Source organism: Olea europaea, chromosome 18 (genome assembly GCF_002742605.1).
Source record: "Olea europaea var. sylvestris chromosome 18, O_europaea_v1, whole genome shotgun sequence".
Taxonomy (NCBI): Eukaryota; Viridiplantae; Streptophyta; class Magnoliopsida; order Lamiales; family Oleaceae; genus Olea; species Olea europaea.
The window spans coordinates 23,423,352-23,447,763 of NC_036254.1; the positions used below are offsets into that span (position 1 = coordinate 23,423,352).

General features: G+C 34.3%; 2 protein-coding genes across 2 annotated transcripts; both read left to right on the forward strand.

Moving 5' to 3' along the window:
* The first annotated feature begins 12,864 nt into the window (after positions 1-12,864).
* LOC111367832 (protein JINGUBANG-like) lies at positions 12,865-15,984 on the forward strand. The gene is made up of 2 exons (XM_022988896.1): positions 12,865-13,514; positions 15,154-15,984. The coding sequence occupies exons 1-2, from the start codon at positions 12,930-12,932 to the stop codon at positions 15,856-15,858; spliced, it is 1,290 nt and encodes a 429-aa protein (XP_022844664.1). The 5' UTR covers positions 12,865-12,929; the 3' UTR covers positions 15,859-15,984.
* Positions 15,985-22,769: 6,785 nt separating this feature from the next.
* On the forward strand, positions 22,770-23,435 carry LOC111366882 (uncharacterized protein K02A2.6-like). Its single transcript, XM_022987568.1, has 2 exons — positions 22,770-23,066; positions 23,334-23,435. Exons 1-2 carry the CDS (start codon positions 22,770-22,772, stop codon positions 23,433-23,435), a joined length of 399 nt encoding a protein of 132 aa, XP_022843336.1.
* Positions 23,436-24,412: the final 977 nt, after the last annotated feature.

The window sequence follows — 24,412 nt, forward strand, 5'->3', positions numbered from 1 at the left end:
TTTTTTTTAGTTAATGTATTTTTTATTTACAAGTTAATTTTGAACAAAATATTTCATTAAAAATAATTATTTTATAAATAAGTAAAATTAGAAGAGAATATTGAGAAACAATCAAAATTCATCAATTTGGTGGGGTTTAGAGAAACTACCAAAATTACACTACACATCAGTTTTGGATGATTTTTAAATCACTAGTGAGTGAACGTTCGTTACACGTTAATTGGTTAATGTTTAAAATAAGTGTATGTAAATTCTAGAAAAATTCATTTATACATTTGAAAAGTATTCATAAATTCGTTGAAATTAACTTATTTTTTTTTGTCAATTTTCTCTATATATGTTATCCTTCATTTGAACATTTGAGGATTTGCATATATTTGTACCAGCCATTTCCCTATACAAAAGTTTTTGAGAAATTTTTTTATGTGGAATATATTTCTCTATGTATATTAGCTCAGCCTAAAATATGATTTAGCCCACTCAAACGCTGCCCCTAATTCATACTATGATTATAATAATTGAATATCACCAAGATATACAATATAATAATATCAACACTATTGAATTAAAAATGGTTTTTCATGTTGGTAGCTACCATGCAGAATTCTAAATTATAGCCTAAAATGTTAAATGCAATTTCATGTATCAACCTTCTTTCAAGGACCTGATTTTATTGTAACTGGAGCTTGACTGTAAGATTGCAAAAAATTAATTAGAACATTAGAAAATAATGTAGGTATTGACATAACCATAAAACGAGAAAACCTCTTTAAACTTTTCAAAGTTTAATTAAAAAGAATTTCAAATCAAATAAAAAATTATTTATAATATGAAAAAAAAGAAATTTTAAAACAATTTTAAAAAAATATAATAAAATAAAATAAAATTAAATTAAAGAAAGTTACGAAAATTAAATAAAGAATATATAAATATTATTTAATTAAGATTGAAAAATATTAAGTTTTATCATAAAGAGAAAAGAATTAAAAAGAATTTCAAATTTTTTTCATCGTGGGAGCAAAAACAACGTCGTGTTGCCTTCAATCATTTCTTCATTTTCACATGCCACTTTACTGTAACCATCACCTCCACTGCAACATTTCTCTATTTTCACACATCACATCACTTCACTTCATCCAATCCAATACTAAGAAAGAAAAGAAACTAAATGATTTAACAAATTAAAGAGGAAAAAAAAGAATTGCATGCAAAAATAGGAAAAAAAGATTATTATAAATTTTTTTAATTAAATTGACATAGTTAAAATTAAAAATAAATATTATTTTTTAATTAAAATTGAAAAAATTATGTCATAAAACGAAAAGAATTAAAAAGAATGTTAAATCGAAACAAAAATTAGTTATAATATGAAAAAAAAGATATTTTAAAATAATTTTTAAAAAATATATAATAAAAAAATAAATTAAACAAAAGAATGTTACGAAAATTAAATAAAGAATATATAAATATTATTTAATTGAAATTGAAAAAAATTAAATTTTATCATGAAGAGAAAATAATTAAAAAGAATTTTAAATCGAAAATAAAAATTATTTAGGATATGAACTAAAAAATTAAAAAAAGATCAAATAAATGAGGAAAAAAAAAACAAAAATCTTTGATTTCTCTCCATCCCATGGAGAGTTTTCTCCGTGGGATCCAGGATAGAGATGGAGGTTTTCTCTGTCCTAGATGGACCCTTTCCATCTAGGATGGAGAAAATGGAGCTAGATGGAGAGAATTTCTTACAGAGCTAAACTCTCCGTGGATCCAGGATAGACCTGGAGGTTTTCTCCATGCTAAATGGACTCTCTCCATCTTAGATGGAGAGAGAATTTTTTCACGGAGCTAATGTCTCTATTCTGCACGGAGAATGTCCGTGCAAGCTCCAACATTGGCAGGAGGGAGAGTAAGTGGAGAAACTCTCCATTTTCTCCATCTTGGATGGAGAAACACTCCATTTTTAGTGGTCGCATTTTGATGAATTTTATGTACTCTTTGCGCATCGTGAGACTATGGCAAATTAATCCATTTAAAAATTGGTAAATGAAAATTACAATTAATCCATTTAAAAATTGGAGAAAAAGAAAAAAGAAATCTCCAAAAATCGTGCAGTACGGAGTGCACTCTTAGTGCATGCACTTTTTGCGCAACATGGAGAAGCGTGCTGCTCTAAATCCTATAAAACGTCATCGTACATAAAATAATAATTGTAAACTACTTTTTTCTTTCTTAAAATTGTCCATATAATCTACTTGATAAAACATGCACAAAATCCACAAAATTTCCACTATTTTTAGATCTAAGAAGATCTATGAAATATGCAAGAAAAAAAGATTTTAAAATTTAAAATGAAGTGGGAGAAGAGCACAGACCCAAGTATTAGACTAATTATTCCAAAGACGAATTTTACCCCAAACGAATCTCCCTCTTTGAGTCCATCCAAAACCAGCACAATTTACTCATTTCTTCTGATCTCGTCCAATAATCACTATTCAATCTCCAGGATTGGCCTTCTGTATCCCTTTAATACGAAAGCAAGTTTAAAATTTACAAGCATTTCTTACCGTTCACTAAATAATTTCTAATTAAGTGAAATTAATTTCAATAGCATAGTTCTTACAAAATTATCTCAGAAGCTAGAATTCACTATCATCTTGAAGCTATTTTTGAACAAAACTAATAACATGCTCGTTTATGCAAACCTAATATGAAACACGATAATCAAATTGAAATTTAAGAAAAATGATGATTAATTCAAAATTAGATGAAGATGAATCACACACAACACACAATTAGTGATTAATAAACAACATTTATGTATTATTTTGTAAATTTTTGGAGAACTCTAACAGTGGACACTCAACTTACAGAGCATCCGAAAAAATTATTTTCCTTCAAGCTTTTGACAGTTTCATTGATGCTTTCTTTAAGAGGCCTTCTTGTTTGGAATGTTGGATTTGTTGAAGAGATGTGGTCGGTAGTGTAGGAAAATGGAGAATGGGTGTTTCTTTGTCAGATTGATATGAATTGAGAAAAGGTGAAGGTATGGCTGTGCTAAAAAATCGTGATTTTACTAATTTTGTGTAAAAAAAATGAAAATAAAAAGAAAAATCCGTACAGGACGATGTATATTTTTTACATGTGTCCAGCCCATTCATTCGCTCTTTTATATTTGTAGGATTTAAAAGCAGTGACAAAAAAATTAACAGGCTATGATTTTTTTCAATCTTTCATAAATGTTGCCATCCAAAATTGTTCGAACAAGGTGAGAAAAAAAAAAAAAAAAAGAAACGAAACTCCAAGAAAGCCCTTAACTGCCTTGGCTTATAACAGCCATTAATAATTTAATAAGAGAGATTAACATAAGAAGGGATATGGTTGAGAGGTGAGGGACTGAAGTGATTGATCGGGGAGAGTTGGTGAAGATAATGAGAAGTCCATTATTATAAATAAATTATTTTTTATTTACATATTTTGTGACATTCATAAATTCTAAATTATCAAATTTCTCGATGATTCAGTCGGGTACAATTCTTGCCATTTTATTTGTGAGGTGGGAAATAAAGTAATCCGCATTGTGATGTTATTTGGCTCTTTGATAGACTGCGTTGGAGGGATAGATCCCTTGTTTTTCTTTGTTCACTGTAATAGCTACTGTAATTGGGCAATGAAATGTTGGTTTTAAAAAGATGATCTTTGCTTTTAAGATTTTTCTCCTTTAAATTAATATTGTCTATCGAAAATATAGATATAGTTCAATTACATTTACTCCTATGCAATTAAGAAGAGTATAGAAATAAGCATACGTAGATCTCTTGTTTCAATTTTTGCTGGCCAATTTATTGTGCGATCAATTAATTCCATGAATCAGTGTAAATTAATCCAAAAATTGGTATAAAAGCAATTGGGCTAGGTTGCTGAGTTTAGATATGTTATCCAATTTTTGCTATCTAATTTGCTATTCACATAATTAATCATTGACACTTCATTTTAAATTAATATGTCATCAATTTTAATTTTACACTTTAACAACTATTTAATACTGTTAAATATTTTCTCTCAATCACAGAATGTTATGTCAATAATTAATTGGGTGAATAATAAATTAGACATCATAAATTGGATGGCAAATCTCAACTCCAATAGATTATAAGAAATTCGGGATTGGCCTACGCTTCAATTTTATGTTGGGGAACTTATAGAAATACCCTTAAAATTAGGGCTTTCAGAAAAATCATATGAAAAGTATTTTGAAAGTAAAAAAAATATTGTGTAAAGGTAATTGTCACTATTTAATTATTAAAAAGTGATATACAATGTAACTTTCTTTATTTGAAAGATTAAATGATCTATTTTTTCTATTGCGTTAAATATGGAAGCAATTCAATAAATGATAGAATTCAAAATAAAATAAAATAAAATGATAAACACACAAAAAAGTAAAAAAAAAAAAAAAAAAACACCAATCAAAACTTTAGAATGGATTCAAAAGGTGGTCGATTTTCTTTTTCTACATATTTTCTCTTTACGATTATGTTTCACTTCATTTTAGAAACATAGCACTCTATAAATTGGAAGTAGTAAAAATTCAAGAAATTTAAAAAACAAAAAGACAGAAATTGAAAAAAAAAATAAAAATGATAAACATTCAAAGAAGTAACAGAAATTCAAAAAATAAAAAATAATAAAAATTTTGGTTAATACTAAAAAGTGAAGAACGCCAATCATAATCTTAGAATAAACCTAAGGTGGTTGATTTTTTCTACGCGTTGTCTCTGTGTAAATTTTGAGTGGACGAAGAGCATAATCTATACCGCAACTAAAGACACATTTACTTTTATGGAAAAATTCATATTTAAGGTAACTATAATACGATTAAAAAAAAGGAAAAAAAAAAGAAAGAGAAGAAGAAGTTATTTTAAAGTTTCAAAAAAAAAAAAAAAAAATCAAGTCTTAGTTAAGATTTATTAATTAAATAATTAAAATTATTTTATTAATTAAATATATTAAGATTGCAATATTTCACACTTTATGGTTACAGTTACATATAAGTCACAAAGCTTACAAATCACAATTTATTTCTCGTTCGCTAGGCTCGAGCTCAAAGAAAACTGATGTAGAACGAAAACGTGAATAATAATTAAAAGGCTTTGTACGTAATACACGAATGGGTGTTTGCTCGAATTTCACTTAAACGGACGTGATAATTATTTGAAATCCACCAATTAACAGAAAAACTGAAACATCTTATTAATCAAGAATCGAATATCTAATTTACAAAATCTTTAACACATATTTAAGGATTCAAAACAAATCCTAATCCAAACAAGATTCTATTCTATATATAAATTCAACGAAATTGGGAAACAAAAAAAAAATAATAATAATAATTAAAACTACAAAAGATGAAAATAACCTCATATTATCTAATAACATAAAAATGTTAAATCGACCCCCTAAACGATGAAATTTGACCTTGAAACTTAGATAGAATTGAAAAATGCTTTTGGATTGTATTCATAGACGAAAATTCAACATCCAAGTTGAAAAGTATACTTGTTTTCATAGATCCTCATGATTTTTTTTTCTCTTTTCAATTATTTATGATTTTCTATTCTAATTGTCTCGTATTATTCCCCTTCCACTTCAAAACAAACTCGACCCTTAGAGGTTATCTAGATACACAAGCTCATCGGAGGAAAACACACTGTTTGAATTTGTAATGGTCAAAAAATCTTTTCATTCCACTTTGGAGGCTTTATGTGCCCTCCTTGTTGTAATCTTTTTATCTTACCACTTAAACTTATAGGTATTCTCTCTACCCTTATGTATGTCATCCATATAAAAATTTTCCATGATTTGTTCAATAGAATATGACATCCATCCAACTGAACAAGATCACAAATAACTTCTTATTTGTGACAAGTCCAAATTGACAATGTAACTTACAAATTTAATTCACGTGAATAGATGAACCTTTCTTAATCCAGCCAATCTGATAAGAATCTGGATGCTATTCCTTTTTGCAGCCTCAGATGAAGCACTAACTTTTTCGTAATTGGATTCTCACAATTGCAAATGTCTATGATTTGACTGCAAACAACATTATTAACTTGAAAGATCTTTTCATGCTAAGTTAAATCTTCCTGCTTGGATGAACATAAAATTTTCTTTATAATACATACAAAATCTCATTGTTCTTCTCTACAAACTCCATTGATAGATTCTTCCCCTTCCTCTTTTTTATCTCTGACATCCGATTTGCTTTATTCTACTATAAGTCTCCTTTTATTTTCTCTTCGAACTACAAGCTCCGCGATCCATTCATGGTTGATTTTCTTATTGCAAGGTTGATGATTCTGCCTATTGTTACAAACAACCTATAACAACAATTTATGAATTTCTTCGATTTGAGTAGTAAAATTGTCAAGTCGTCGTTTGAGTGTCCAAATTGGTCTTAGTAATTAGTACGTTGCCCATGGATATAAATCAAAGATATGGAGACGAGAATAGCTTGATCTGATACTGCCTGACGCAGGACGAAAACGTGAACAATAATAAAAGGGTCTTGGTCGTAACACACAAATAGGTGTTTGCTCGAATTTCGTTCGAACGGATGCGATAATTATTTGAAATTCACCAAATAAATATATAAATCCACCAATTAATTGAAAAACTGAAATATCTTATTAATCTAGAATCGAATGTCTAATTTACAAACTCCTAAACACATAGTTAAGGATTTGAAACAAATCCTAATCCAAATGAGATTCTATTTCTATAGAACTCAACTAAATTGGGAAACTAAAAAAGAAAAAAATCTAATTAAAACTAAAAAATTGCAAAAGATGAAAATAAACTTAAACTAACTAAAAACATAAAAATGTTAAATCAGGCCCCTAAAAGAGGGAACTTGACCATGAAAGTTTGACACAGTCATTTGAAAAATTCATGTAGAGTTGAAAAACGCTTCCATATTGTATTCATTGATGAAAATCCGACATTTGAACTAAAAGTTATGCATATTTCCTTAGATTCTCCTGATTTTTTCTCCTTTCCAATTATTTATAATTTTTTTTCTAGTTGTCCTGCATTAAAAATGTTTCATTTTGTGCCTATACGAGAAAATAGACAATCAATTTTACGTTGACTTATGACCAATGCCTTTTTTTTTTTTTTTTGCAAGTGATATTTTCTTATGTTGAAGTTCAACTCAACAAAATGTTCAACTATTGTTAAAATTAAAAAGGAAATAAGTCCAACAAAAAATCCACTATAGCTTAAATCCAACATACAAACATAAATTTCTCCATCTTATAACAAAACATTATTGATTTGCAATATTTATAACTTCGAGAATTATATTTTGTTGAAAACTTGAAAAATTTATATGTATAATTTTCAAGGTATGCATTATTATTTTTATTTATTGATCTATAATAATTAAAATAAGTTAAAAATAAGAAAATATTTTATTATGCATACGCTGGTAAGGCTTTATACTTGATTTCCATACCCAATGCTTTTCAAACCTCGCTATTTCTTGCTCAATTTGCAATATTTATGCTGTCTTTAATACATAATAAGGAATTTTAGTCAGCTCATTAGTTGATCACAAGCACAGTATAAGTTTGAAACTAACCAAATTATTTAAAAACTTACGCAAAATTACTATTACAACTTGGCTAGAAATTAAAATCATAGAATTTATCATTAACTTATTTAGCAATTAATTAATGTGTCATATCACCATTGATTAATTATGCTAACAACAACTTAGTAAATCATTTTTCATTAAGTTCGATTTAAATTTGAAAGAAATTGAATAATTACATAATTCGAAATTGATGTGAACCCGGATAGCTAGATCGCTATTAAACCCACAAAAAATAACACAAACCGCAAGAAAGCTAAAAATCAAAGTTTAAGATTCAATTCACAAATTTACGGACCAAACAACCAATAGTATATTAAACTATTGACCATTTGATCATGAAACTTATAAATTTAATCCGGATTTGGATTTAACCCAACCAATTATTGAATCAAACAATCCCAAGGTAACAAAGACACGAAAAACCCTTTGATTACACAATTTACTGAATCTTACCTGAGTTTTGAACACCATAAGATCGCGAAATCTTGATAAGTTCAGTTGTTCCACACAAGAATAAATATTGGAAGAGAAAAAGCCTCTCAAATTAATTCTCAAAATGTCAAAGTTTTCGAATACAATAATGAAATAAATTTCTTATTCATACTAAAGTCTAGAAATATGGAAAAAAAAAACCCCCTAATTTAAGAGTCCTAAAATAATGAACTCGCCAAAAATAAGAAATTGAGTCAAAATAGGATTTTCGCGAGAAAATTGCAACTTTGGTCCCGAAGTATACTATGCGGCCAACTTTGGCCTAACCTGGATCATATCATCCCTGATGTGAACCCGGATAGCTAGATCGCTATTAAACCCACAAAAAATGACACAATTCCCAAGAAAGCCAAAAATCAAAGTTTAGGACTCAATTCACAAATTTGCGGACCAAACAACCAATATTACATTAAACTATTGTCCTTTTGATCACGAAACTTATAAATTTAATCCGGATTTGGATTTAACCCAACTAATGAATCAAACAACCCCAAGGTAACAAAGACACGAAGACCTTTTGATTACACAATTAACTGAATCTTACTCGAGTTTTGAACTCCATAAGATCGCGAAATCTTGATAAGTTTGGTTGTTCCACACAAGAACAAATACTGGAAGCGAAAAAGCCTCTAGAATTAATTCTCAAAATATCAAAGTCTTTGAATACAATAATGACATAAATTTCCTATTTATACTAAAGTTTAGAAATATGAAAAAAAAAAAACCTGATTTAAGAGTCCTAAAATAATAAACTTGCCAAAAATAAGAAATTGAGTTAAAATAGAATTCTCACGAGAAAATTGCAACTTTGGTCCCGAAGTATACTATGCTGCCAACTTTGGCCTAACTGGATCATATCATCTCCTTTCTCTTCGAAAAGATTCGACCTCGAATCTGGACCTGGTTCATAGACTATGCTCCTTCTATCTGTTTGACCACTATCCAGCCTTCGCTTGAAACTGTCATATCCCGCGATGCCATGGTTGATTGACCTCTTGTCGATGCTCCATAATTGCTCCAGTTGTTGCACCTCAATGGGATACTCAAGTAACACTTCCTCACGTAATACATTTTTATGTTCCTGCACCAAAGAATTATACAAACTGGGGAGGGATATGTTAGCCTTCACCAACTCACTTCCACCACCAATCCCACTCTTCTTTGTATATAAGCTCTCCTTTTGTGTTTCTTCCATTTTTTCCCCATTGCCTGTCAATTTCAACTGATCATCATACACTTGTTGTAGTGTCAAAGGCATAAGTGTAATTGTTTTCCCATCCATGTCAAAACTGTACCTATTTCTAAATCCATCATGCTTCACATTCCTATCGTATTGTCAAGGCCTACTCAATAATATATGCCCAGTATCCATAGGCACAACATCACACAACACTTCATCCTTATACCTCCCAAGTGACAAATTCAATAACACCCTCTTGTTCACCTTAACCTCTCCATGATCATCTAACCATTGTAATCTATATGGTTTTGGGTGTTTAATTGTTTTTAAACCTAATTTCTCGATTAATGTGGTACTAGCTAAATTTGTGCAACAACCTCAGTCAATTATTGAATTACATACTTTATTTTCCACGTGGCATCGTGTGTGGAAAACATTCTCCCGTTGTTGCTCCTCTTCATCCACCTTGATTTGCAAACTGAGTGCACGCATCACCACCAATGCGTCCCCTTCAACCAGATACTCCACCCCGTAATCATCACTAACATTTTCTAACTTGGGCATTCCATCTTCATCACTGCCACTCACCACTTCCCCACTGTCTTTCAAAATCATGGCTCGTTTGTTTGGACACTGAGAAGCAACGTGTCCTGTCCCCAACCACTTGAAGTAGTTGATGTCCCGATTCTTAGGCTGTTGTGGTTCCATCGTTGGTGCAGCCTTGCCAGCGTTGTTATGCTTTTCCTTAGGTGGTTCAATTTTATTGTTGACAATAGCCCCATCAACCTTCGCTTCATCCCACCTAGATCTCTAAGATGAATTAGGCCCCTGTTGATTACTAGCTCCCCATTTTCTCTTCAACTACCTCTCAACCTTCATTGCTACATGTAACAAATCTTCTAGTTCCACGTAATGCTGTAATTCAAAAACATTGGCGATGTCCTCGTTCAATCCATTCAGGAATCATGCCATGGTGGCTTCCCGGTCCTCCTCCACATTAGCCCGAATCATTAGAATTTTCATCTCTTTATGGTAATCCTCCACACTCCTTGACCCTTGGTACAACCCTGCAACCTTTGATGAAGCTTCCTATAATAGTGGCCAAGCACAAATCGTTTTCTCATTACCGCTTTCAACTCATCCCAAGTAGTTATCGGCCTCTCCCTATTCCTCCGCCGTGAAGTGACCACCTGATCCCACCAAGTGATGGCGTAATCAGTGAATCCAAGACTGCAAGCTTCACTTTCTTCTCCTCCAAGTAGTTGTGGCACTCAAATATTAACTCCACCTTTTTCTTCTACTCAAGAAATGCCTCTGGGTCACTCCTACCCCGAAATGTCGGAATCGACATTTTAATGCTACCCATAACTCCATCACCGTCGTCTCTCCCATAGTTTCTACCCTTTCGTTCAAACCTACCACCTCTATTCCTCATCCGTCACATCTCTACTTCTTCAAATTCATCATCATCCCATTCACTGCCATACCCATATTCATTTTGCATATCCACCCTAGGCTCTTGTCTAGCTGGCCTCCTAGCATGTGGTATGTCTACTTGTTGACCCGACTAAGGTTTGTAATCGTCGCATCAAGCGTGTCCAACCTAGTTTCCATATTTATCATCATCCACTCAAACTACTGCACCAAGCCATCCTGCATGTTGATTTGATTATCGTTTCGGCTAGAATTTGATCCTTTCTTGTCAGACATTGCTCACAATTTTTCGCCTCACCAAAGTTCACTCAGGACTCGCTCAATATTAGGCTTTTACCCTCAATTGAACTCACCGCTCAACCTTTTACCTCTCAATTGCTTCCAATCAATGATCTCAATAATAATTACTCGGAGTAAAATTGTGGGGGTAACAATTGAATTGTGGAAGATTCAAGATTAGGAAGTTGAATGACTAAGAAATTAAATAAAATTTTTGGAGGGACCAAAAATATATTTTTTAAAACCCGTGAACAGTAGCTACGGTACAGAATAGTGCATGAAGAGTAATATTTTTTTCTTTTTTTGCAAAAACACAAAACAAATAAACTACCAAAGATAAAAGATCTAAGACTTAAAATTAATGGGAAACACGAAGAATAAAACAAAGACTCCAAAATAAGAAGAAAAATAAAACAAAGGGATATAACTTTGATTCTGGTACTTAAACTCTGATACCACCTGATGTGAACCCGAATAACTAGATCGCTATTAAACTCACAAAAAATGACACAAACTCCAAAAAAGCCAAAAATCAAAGTTTAGGACTCAATTCACAAATTTGAGGACCAAACAACCAATAGTATATTAAACTATTGACTTTTTGATCACCAAACTTATAAATTTAATCCGAATTTGGATTTAACCCAACCAATTAATGAATCAAACAACCTCAAGGTAACAAAGACACGAAAGACCTTTTGATTACACAATTAGCTGAATCTTACCCGTGTTTTGAACGCCACAAGATCGCGAAATCTTGATAAGTTCGGTTGTTCCACACAAGAACAGATATTGGAAGCGAAAAAGCCTCTCGAATTAATTCTCAAAATATCAAAGTCTTCGAATATAATAATGAAATAAATTTCCTATTTATACTAAAGTCTAGAAATATGGAAAAAAACCTTATTTAAGAGTTCTAAAATAATAAACTTGTCAAAAATAAAAAATTGAGTCAAAATAGGATTTTGACGAGAAAATTGCAACTTTGATCCCGAAATATACTATACGGCCGACTTTGGCCTAAACCGGATCATATCAGAAATGGGGACATATTCACTTAATGATTCATTAAAAAATAAATCAAGTTTGATCTTACTTTAGTATAAAACTCATTTAATCACTTCTAAACAACTAATTGTTATGATTAATCTAAAGGGCTTGTACTTCAATTAATTAATTCTTTAGAAATATCATATGATAATTAATAAACAATTTTTCCAGAAATATATACATCCATCCACGTGTGCGTGCGCTACACACACACACACACATACATATGGCGAATTGTATATTTGTTCCTCAACATCTGCAAAAAGTTAGGATATTGCCCTTAACTATTAAGACGATTTCGGTCATCCAATCTTTGTTGTTAATTGAGTCATATGAGTTTCCAAGTGTAAAATTATCAAGCAAATAGTACTTTTAATCAACAAAACACTTATATTTTTCCAAACAACTATTAAAATAAATAAATTCGTAGAGGGAGAAAAAATTGCACCCTCTTTCCCCTCCACAAGGCCTAACTTGAGGGAGGTTATTAATAGTTGTTTATTTATTCATTTTAATAGCGACTTTACATTTTGTAAAATTGGCTCGTGCAATGCATTAACAGACTAATTGGATCGAAAGTATCATTCGGGCTTAAATCTACTAATTTATGGAAGATTTGAGACGTGAATACGACATAAAAATGGTTGGAGAGAAGATCACAACTTTAAGCAAAGGTTAGGACTAAGTATGCAATTTATAACTGGGAACTTTGCCATAATTAGGCAACCATTTCTATAACCATTATTATAAGTCATTCACTTCATTTAGCTGTCTCCTCACCATCTTCCCTGTTCACACACACACACACACACACACAAAGATATAGAGTGAGAAATGGAAACGGCGTCGTTCCTAGACACTCCAAATTCCCCTCCAAATTTATCTTTTGCACAAAGAGGACCTCACACCAACAATTTCCTTCGAAGCATCTCCACCAAAGAGCCACCGCTCCCGGAGGCACCATGCACGCTGCCCCACCTCACCACCGCAACCTCCCTTTCCGTCAACCTCCATAGTTACTCCCACTCTCAGCCTTCAACACCTCGCCTTTCCTTCACCCCCTCTAATCAGCTCGATGACCTCCAAAACACCTACAGATGCATTTTTTCCGTCCTCAAAAAAGACGGCCAGATTCTTTCCGTCGCCGCCTCCGGCGGCCTTGTCTACACTGGCACACAAGGCAACTCCATTCGCATATGGAAGCTGCCGGAGTTCACAGAATGTGGGCAGCTCAAAACAAAGGCATGCATGGTGGTTGCATTGGAAGTGTTAAATGATAGAATCTATGCAGCATATTCGGATTGCAAGATTAGGGTTTGGAGGAGAACTTATGAAGGAGTTATTAAGCATATAAGACTTGCCACCATACCCAAGAACGGAAGTTATGTTCGGAGCTACATCACCGGCAAGGACAAGATGGTAATTTTACATGTTTATATGTTCCTTTATTTTATTTTATTTTATTTTTTTTGTGTCACAAGACATCATAGTCTAGGCGGGGTTAGGCGCTGACCTAGACCAATGCAAGTTTTAGATTCCTCGATCCCGTTTTTTCTATGTAAAGATAATCATAAGTTGGAGGGGATGGAAATGCCTTACCTCGAGAAGTTACATCTAGGAGGAAAATGAAAAATTTTAGAAAAAATTAATAATATGTTTATTAAAGAAAAGTGAGCATTTTTGTGTTCATATATACTCCTGTAGAAAAATTTTTCGTAAAAAGAAGTAATTTTAAGAATCATGATTCAGTAAAAAATTAAAGTAAATAGTAAATTTAATTTACTTATAAGGATAAGTGGATTACGAGACATTAATAATTAATTTGGCATTTATGACTTAATTATCATTCTACAATTGTCTAGGTACTTATGTAGCCCAAAGATAGTGACAACATTATTAAAGATTGTATGGGCCAATGTAAGCAAACATTATTGAGTTAGCGTTGTTTGAGACTTAAAAATTTCGAGGAAATAAAGTAACAGATTTGTTTCGTTTTTTGAATTTTTGAATTTTTATTTTTTTATTTTTTTATTTTTTTTATTTTTTGTTAAATCATGCATGTATAGTCGATTATACAAAATATGGTTAGTATTATTTTGGCCAGTCTTTAATTGTAATTGGTTTGTTTTAAACAATTTCAAGTGAATGAATAAAAATCTCGAGAAACTTTTTCATTGTCTATAATGATAGAGAATCTTTGTATTTATATTGAAGTCGAACCTAAACTGTATTTATACAAGGATTCATTATTTTTGTCTCTTTGATTTTTGTTATCATTTTTTATCTAGCCTATTATTATCGCTTTCATTTTCTACGTTTTCATTGACGAATTCTGCTTATTTTCACACCTAGCAGTTGCATATAAAACATAAATCATTGTCAAGAACAAATTTCTTGTTAATTAAGTTAGGTATTTTGATCTCAAAAAAGGTAGAAAATTAAATTATAAGTACTCTAATTTCTTCCTTTATTCTATTTCAAGAGAAAAAATTTAGATGCTCCCACCAAATATTTATTAGCAGCATAAACAATGCAAATTGTTAGTTGAGCTGATAATGAATCTCCTCATTGTCATTTTCTTTTCCAATTCATCAAAAATTGCACTAAGTAACTGAATTTAAAGCACCATTCAACAACTTTTTAGAACATTCCTGCAATGCACCAAACTTATTAAAATAATGCTATTTATTATTATGATGATGGACTATCGGCAACGTGTAAGTCTATGTGGAATAATGAGATTGGACAATTCATTTTATAGGAGAGAGAGAAAGGTGATATCGTCTCAGGAGAGAGAAGAATATGAAGAATAATGAATTGCTACATCAATGATATTTTATCATTATGATGATACGTAGCATTATTCAACTTAATTAAGTCTGCTCAATTATGTGCAATTATAAATTAAAGTTGCTTCCCATTGAAATTTAAAGTTGTATGCACTTGTTAAACAACATGCATTGACTAATTCAACAATTTTTATCAGTTAAAGTATATAAAATTGGGCAATTTGATTTGTGTACCTATTACATAAATGTTTAACGTTTTGAGTTGACAGATGAGGCACGTTGGACCAATATCATCGCTGGCAATCAACGTTTCGGATGACATTCTGTACTCGGCTTCCCTTGACAAGACTGTAAAAGTTTGGCGAATTTCCGATTTTAAGTGCATAGAGACGATCCAAGCTCATCCCGAGCCCGTCAATGCAATCGTGGTGGCTTATGATGGGGTATTGTATACAGCGTCCGACGATGCCACGGTGAAAGTGTGGCGTCGCAACTTTTGTAGTGGTTCTCGGCCTCATTCGCTAGTGGTGACCCTACCAGCCAAATACTCGCCGGTCAAAACTTTGGCCTTAACCCTAGATGGTGGGGTAATGTACGGTGGTTGTACGGATGGTTACGTACATTACTGGTTAAAGGGTTCATTCTCAGGGCAATTGCAATATGGTGGTGCACTCTTGGGGCACACTCACGCCGTGATGTGCTTGGCTAGCGTGGCAAATTACGTGGTGAGTGGGTCTGCTGATTCGACTTGTCGAGTTTGGATAAAAGAAGAAGATGGTCAACACACTTGTATTGCCGTGCTTCAGGGACACAGAGGACCTATCAGGTGCGTTGCTGTATTCCCTAGATACGGTTCAGAGGAGAGTACCGATGAAGGTTGTACGATTTGCACTGGAAGTCTTGATGGAGTCCTTATAGTGTGGAGAGTGAGAAACACAAGCCGGATTCGAGATTCATCCCATTCTTTGAGCTAGCTTGAAGTAATTGTACATTTTTCTCAAACAATGAGCGAACTTGTTGAAATTAGATTTACAACACTAGTGGATTTGTGAACGTATTGGCTTGTTTGGTAAGTAGATCGTTTTCAGCATTAATAAAGGAAAAAAAAAAGTTAAAATCTTGTTTATTGTATTATCTAGTCTTTTTTAGTATTATATTCGAATACGTGTGCTATGTTCACTATTAATCGTTGAATCTAAAGTGAACCATCTTTTAAAAAAGTTAATTCCTAGTCATCTCGTGTTTGCCAAATCTTTTTGAGATTATAACTTGGACAATATTTATTTTTTTAATCTCTCATTTTATTGAATCAGTAATTACACTTACTTTTTGAAAAATGATCTAATGAGCACAAGTGCTCATCTTATTCTAAGTACAGATGATGTATCATATTAACAAATTTTGTGAATTCCAACATTTGAATTAAATTTGTTATCCATCAATGAATTAATATGACACATCACCGAATTTTAGTATAAGATGAGTACCAGATTTGATCATTTCTCTTTACTTTTTAATCACATGTTTAACATAACCTGTCAACTTATAGCTCTAGTTATTCTTTTTTCCTTTTTTAGAATCAGTTTTTCTCGAACTTATTTTCAATGTACATTCTTCAAATAAATTAATTTTGCACATGAACTCATAATATTTCGTCACTTATTAAATACAGGTTCTCAGAAAAATAAATAAATAACAAAAAAAAAAATCAGTTTTTAAAAATTAAAATCAAATGGGAGTATAATCTCAAAAAACTTTGTAAAAGAGGAATTAAATCTGATCGTCAATGAATTCCGTCAACGCTGATGCCAAGGTGAGTGATAAATGTGTTTTTGCACACTTATTTAAGTCACAAACATGACTTAAATACGAGCAAAATGATTGAATTGTGACTTAATCTTGTACATTTTTGAATTGTAGGAAACAACGATGAATATGGTGAAATTCAGGAGTAAAGTCGCGAAAAAGGACTAAAGTGACACAAATTGAAAATTTAGGGACCAAAAGTACAAATATCCAAAAGTTGATCCGATGAACAAATCGAGAAATCGATTAGGCCAATTACCAATTGACGATATCGTGGGGTGATGAAATGAAAAGAATGAAGAAAAGATGCTAAGAAGTGAAGGATGCAAGTGGGAGGACCAAAATGCAAATTTTCCATAGTTGATAGTATTATGCGACTACATAGTATTATCCTCTATGCGGTCGCATAGTACCATACCAAAACCAAAGAGGGTTGAAAAATTTATTATATGCGACCGCATAGAATTGCTCTATGCGGTCGCATAGAACAAAAAGTTGGAAAAATTTAGTTTCATTTTTCTTTCGGAACTCTTATGGAAACAACAATTTTAGGATCCTATAAATACAAAAACTAGACCAGAACGAAGGGGGACGCCATTTTTGCATGTTTTTGAGAGATTTTGAAGAAGAAACAAGGGAGAGAACAAGAGAACAACGTCGTACCAATTGAAGATCGGATTGAATATTGATTCGGGTGATGTCGTTTCTTCAAATACTTTTAATTTTTGTTCTTTTTAGCGTGTTAGGCTAGATTTATTACTATAAGGAGATCGATGAACCGTGTAATACTACGTTTAATTGTTGTTTTGGATTTTTGACGCATGTGAACACAAATTTCGGAATTGATTGATTTATTTCGGTTTTATTTTCATATAATTATTGTGCATGTAATTATATGATTGTGGTGACCTATTTTATGTATTCGAAAGAAGGAAAATATGTTTGACATAGTATAAATTGTCATAGGGTCCGATAGAGGATATAAATATACCTCTATGTCTTGTGTGAATCATTAGATATTCGTGATTTTATAATGCATGTGAGTATATTAGTATTCGTCATAGAAATATAGTCAGATTATATATTGGGATAGGTTTGGCATTGCTTGAGAGAGATTGCTAAATCAAAATAGGAATATCGATTCATCTTTTATGGAATTGTGTGTCAAATTTGCATAATTGACAATTAAACGGTATTGCTTGGGATTCGTGATCCTAGTGTGTTAGAGCATCTATTAATTCTATAAAATTCTAGTTAAATTGCATCCAATGTATTTTGAACTTAGTGTAATCCTTCGTCCATAATTGCATCAATGATTACATGTTGTTAGTTAAAGTATAAAATCGCCATTTGGTTGTCGTGTTTCGGTTAAGATCATATTAGATTAATTCGAACTAATTCAATCCTAATGGGATCGATACTTGGACTTATAGTCCATTTTATTACTTGTTAAGGAACCGAACACTTGCGGTGAATTTAAAATCGGAATAAACAAAATTTCGCGGACAAGTTTTTGGCGTCGTTACTGGGGATTGAAATTTAGTTTTAATTTTATCTTTTGTGACACTAATTCGAATTTATCTAGATTAGTAGTAGTTAGCTTACTAGGTTTAGTTTATTAATACTACAATTTAATTTTGTATTGATTTTGCAATCTCAAGGCTTGTATGCAAGGAGCACCCGATCAAGATTTGGTTCCCATAGATCCGGAGATCGAACGCACATTCTGTCATAGGCAAAGAGAAGCAAGAGCGCACAACAAATGGCTAACGAGCAAAATCGACTGGCAGTTCCACTCAACGACGGCATGACAGTTGAAGATGATGGGAATACAGTACTTGGGGACTTCATGGCTCTGTTGGTGGTCCAAAGTCAATCTAGCATTGTGTATCCTCCATTTGGGTAATCGAACTTCCAGCTAAAAATAAATGTGATTCAACTCTTTCAGAATGGACATCAATACCATGGGATGGCTAGTGAAAACCCACATACACGCATATACCGGTTTTTGGATATGTGCCAACACTTCAGGTACCAGGGTATCTCGGACGATACTATAAGATTGCGGTTGTTTCCACACACATTGCGGGATAAGGTATTTGAATGGTTGGATTCGCTTCCCGTTGCAAGCATCGCCACTTGGAAGAGCTAGCCCACAAATTCTGCACCAAGTTCTTCTCGCCAGCAAAGGTAGCCAAAATGCGGCATGATACTCTATTTTCAACCAAGGTGAGTCCGAATCGTTTGAAGAGGCATGGAATCGTTTCAAGAATATGTTGAGGAAGTGTCTGCAACATGGCTTTGACAAGAAGACACAGATCCGATTTTTCTACACTGGACTACTTTCATCCTTCAAGAGCATGGTGGATTTCTCATCTAACGGGTCTATCTCCATGAGAACAATTGATGGAGCATGGGAGCTATTTGAGAGAATGGCAACAACTTCAGCCATGTGGTCTACAGATCGAGTGGTTCAGAAGAGATCGTCGGGGGTTTATGAAGTAGATACTTATTATACACTATCGACAAAGATAGACTCTTTGTTCCATAAGGTTGAGAGCATTTCATAGACCGCCACTGCTAAACGAGTCAAGAAGCCGAGTTGTGAAGAATGTGGAGCAGACCACAATACTGTTAATTGTCCAATTCTCGTACAAGGGGTCGAACATGCAGACTTTGTGCAATGGGGTCAACGCCAACAGAACAACCCACATTTGGAAACCTTCAATCAGGGCTGGAGAAAACATCCAAACTTCTCGTGGAGCAATCAGAATCAAAACAGACCATAGGGTCAATACCAGCAGCAGGATAAAAAGCCACCATTGGAAGAGATGTTTGAAATGTTTATGGTAACAACCAATCAGTATATGGAAGCCAACAATCAATTTATGCGAAAGACAGATGCAACTCTTCAAGACTAGAGTGCAGCAATCAAAAATTTGGAGACATAAATGGGACAGATGACAATCTCCATTATGGGTAGAGCACCAAGAAATCTGCCCAGGAACACTGAAATCAACCCTAAGGAGCACGCAAAAGCTATAACAATCAGAAGTGAAGTACAACTACCGGAGATACATGTCAAAAGATCGGTAGCTAGCAAGGAATCAGCACCAACCTCGAATGACGAAATTGTGGAACAAACAGAACAAACAACAGGAATGTGGGCAAGGAGAATTCCAGTACATCACCGGATGCCATTCTTATCAACCCTCATGAGCCTCTTATTCCGTTTCTGCAGAGATTGAAAAAGCACAAATTGGATCAGTAATACAGTAAATTTCTTGAAGTCTTCAAGAAACTACACATCAACATTCCATTTGCTGAAGCACTTGTTCAGATGCCAAGTTATGCAAAATTCCTGAAGGATATCCTCTCCAACAAGCGAAAGATAGAAAAACACGAAACAGTGATGCTAACTGAAGAGTGCAGTGCCAGAATCCAGAGAAAGTTGCCTCCAAAATAAAGGATCCAGAGAGTTTTACTGTCTTGCATTATTGGGAATTGTCATTTTGATAAAGCATTGTGTGATTTAGGTGCAAGTATTAATTTAATACCTCTCTCTGTTTTCAGAAAACTCAGCTTGGGAGAAGCTAAAGCCACAATGGTTACATTACAATTAGCAGATCGATCCCTTACACATCCAAGAGGGATCATTGAAGACGTATTGATAGAAGTGGAGAAGTTCATATTTCCAGTCGATTTTCTTATCTTGGACATGGAGGAAGATAAGGATGTTCCACTTATATTAGGGCGACCTTTCCTAACTACTGGAAGAGCGATTGTTGATGTTCAGAAAGGGTAGCTTATATTGAGGCTTGGCGAAGAGCAAATCTCGTTTAACGTGTTCAAAGCAATGAAATTCCTGACTGAGTCAGACAGCTGTTTCTAGATCGATATAATTGACAGAATAATTCAAGATACATTTCGGCTACATCATCCTTCCGATGCTTACAAGGCGTGCATTACACATTCTCAATCCACTCACACTGATTCAAGTGAGATTGAAACATGTGCACGATTTTTTGAAACTAATCCGCCATACATGCGCAGCCATTACTCCGAAGAGCTGGGAACCAGGACTAGACAGTCAGTGCCTTCTATTCAGCAACCTCCCAAATTGGAACTCAAGCAACTGCCACCACACCTGAGATATGCTTACCTGGGAGAATCTTCTACACTTCCGGTTATTATTTCAAGTACTGTCAGTGAGGTGGAGGAAGAGAAACTACTTCGGGTGCTAAGGGAAAACAAAACAGCCATTGGATGGTCGATTGCAGATATCAAGAGGATCAGTTCGTTGCTATGCATGCACAAAATACTCATGGAGGAAAAATTCAAACCAAGCATTGATGGTCAGCGGAGGTTGAATCCATACATGAAGGAAGTGGTTAGGGCTGAGGTATTGAAGTTGCTTGACACAGGCATCATCTATCCAATATCAAATAGTGCTTGGATCAGTGCAGTACAAGTTGTTCCCAAGAAAGTGGGTATCACAGTGATAGAAAACAAGAAAAATGAGTTAATTCCTACACGGACTGTGACTGGATGGAGAGTTTGCATTGATTACCGCAAACTAAATGCTACTACTCGAAAGGATCACTTCCCACTACCGTTCATTGATCAGATGTTGGAAAGACTAGCAGGGCATTCACATTATTGTATTCTGGATGGATATTCCGGGTGTAATCAAATTCTAGTAGTACCTGAAGATCAGAAGAAGACAACTTTCACTTGCCCCTACGGTACCTTTGCATACCGTAGGATGCCGTTTGGTTTATGCAATGCTCCTGCAACTTTTTAGCTCTGTATGATGGCTATCTTCTCAAGATATGATTGAGAAATTCATCGAGGTCTTCATGGACGATTTCTCAATGTTCGGGTCTTCATTTGATGAGTGCTTGGAGCGTTTGAGTCTTGTGCTACAGCGGTGTACGGAGACTAACTTGGTATTGAATTGGGAGAAATGCCACTTTATGGTGCAGGAAGGCATCGAGCTAGGACACAGAATCTCAGCAAAGGGTATTGAAGTGAACAAAGCAAAGATTCAGGTGATCGAGAAATTACCGTCACCTACATCCGTGAAAGCTGTTCGTAGTTTCCTCGGGCATGTCGATTTCTACAGAAGATTCATCAAGAATTTCTCAAAGATTACTAAACCGTTGTGCCGTCTATTGATAAAGGAATCCACATTTGAGTTCACAGATGAGTGTCTGCTTGCTTTTAAGACCTTGAAAGAAAAGTTGATTTCAGCACCCGTGATCATTATGCCAGATTGGAATCTGCCATTTGAATTAATGTGCGACACCAGTGATTATGCTGTTGGGGCTGTCTTAGGACAACGAAGAAATAAGATATTTCACGTGATTTACTATGCAAGACCTTGAACGACGCTCAACTCAATTATGCCACTACAGAAAAAGAGCTCCTTGCCGTAGTCTACGCCCTTGACAAATTTCGATCATATCTCGTGGGATCAAAGGTCATCGTTTACACAGATCACACTGCTATCAAGTACTTAATGAAAAAGAAGGATGCAAAGCCCTGTCTCATTCGTTGGATATCGTTGTTTCAAGAGTTTGACTTGAAAATCAGGGATAAGAAAGGCAATAAAAATGTAGTGGCAGACCACTTATCTCGACTCGAGGCCACATAACAGACAGAAATAGTGGAAATCAACGAAGTCTTCCCAGATGAACAGATTTTTGGTTTGGGAAAGGCACCCTGGTATGCAGACATCGTTAACTACTTAGCTAGGTCTATCATGCCGCCTGATTACTCCAATCACCAAAAGAAGAAAATTTTCTTTGAATTGAAATATTATTTTTGGAAGGATCCCATTCTATACAGGTGGGGGGCTGATCAAATTGTTCGTTGCTGCGTACCTGAGGAAGAAGTGCCTTTGATAGTAGAAAATTGTCATTCATCTACATATGCAAGGCATTTTGGTGCTTCAAAAACAGCAGTGAAGGTCCTTCAATTAGGTTTTTATTGGCCTACACTATTTAAAGATGCTTTTAAATTTGTGAAAAGGTGTGACTGATGTCAACGCACCGAAAACATATCCAGGAGAAATGAAATGCCTTTGAATAGTATCCTGGAGATGGAACCATTCGACGTCTGGGGGATCGACTTCATGGGACCATTTCCCCCATCCTTCTCTAATCAGTACATATTAGTGGCTGTGGATTACGTAGCAAAGTGGGTAGAGGCCGTTGCACTGCCTACCAATGATGAAAAGGTGGTGATTGAGTTTCTAAAGAAACATATTTTTACCCGCTTTGGAACACCGAGGGCTATAATCAGTGACGGGGGCAAACACTTCTGCAATCGTCAACTCAAACAATTGTTGGCTAAATATGGCGTTAAACATCGTGTAGCCACTACATATCATCCCCAAACCAGCGGACAGGTCGAAGTATCCAATAGACAATTGAAGCGAATACTCGAAGTCACAGTAAACTCATCATGAAAGGATTTGTCTAAAAAATTGGACGACGCCTTATGGGCCTATAGGACTGCATTCAAGACCCCTATAGGAATGTCACCATATCGACGGGTTTTCGGGAAAGCATGCCACTTACCCCTTGAGATAGAACATCACGCTTACTGAGCAATGAAGAAATTGAATTTGGATTTGAAGGTTGCAGGTGAAAAACGTCTCCTACAATTTAATGAGCTGGATGAGCTTAGAATGGAAGCCTACAAGGATTCAAGAATCTACAAAGAGCGCACCAAGAAATGACATGACATGCACATTCAGAGGCGTGAATTTATGGTGGGGCAAAAAGTGCTACTCTACAACTCTAAGCTTAAGTTGTTTCCAGAAAAACTGCGATCGAGGTGGTGTGGTCCGTATACTATTACACATGTTTTTCCACATGGGGCAGTTGAAATCACTCACGACAGTAAGGGGACATTCAAGGTCAATGGACAGTGTCTGAAGCACTATTGGGGCGGCGATTTTTCAAAGAAAAAGTCTACCGTTTATCTTCGACCATCAGAAGAAGCAACACGGTAAAGTCGAGCTATCGACTATAATCTAGCGCTGAGTAGGAGGCAACCTACCGTATCATTTTATTAGCTTACTTTCCACATTATTTTTAAATTATTTCATTTTCACATTTGTATTTTTTTTAGGTCACCGGTTGTACATGCATGTTAATTGGATCGAATTATCATCATCATAATTTCCTAGGCTTTACACACATGGTAGGTGAGTTTGAAACGATTTTGGGTGTTTGGGAGCATGGTTCACGCTCTTCTAGATCAAAGAACGTTTTTTTTAAAAAAAATTTTATGAGGAAAATACTTTTTTTTTGCATTTCAGTGTTTCAAAAAAAATTTTGGTCTATGCGACCGCATAGACGGTTACAGAAAACAAAAGTGGGAAAATTCTTATTACTATGCGACCGCATAGATTAGTACTATGTGGCCGCATAGTAGATCTCGGTCATGGTTTTAAACCATGACCGAGACATTCCGTCTCCCACTCTCCTCTCTCTTGCCTCACACACCCTACACTTCACACACTACACTCCCACACGAGCCACACCCTTACTTCACGCCACTCCCCATCATCACCTCGTTACATCGACACTCAACGCCTCCATTGTGACTTCAAGGTGAGTTCGTTTTCCTTGTACCTCAATACAATTTTACTCTACTTTGGTTCGTCATGAAACTTTACTCTTTGAACTTGTTTGTGGAGAATGGGCATTA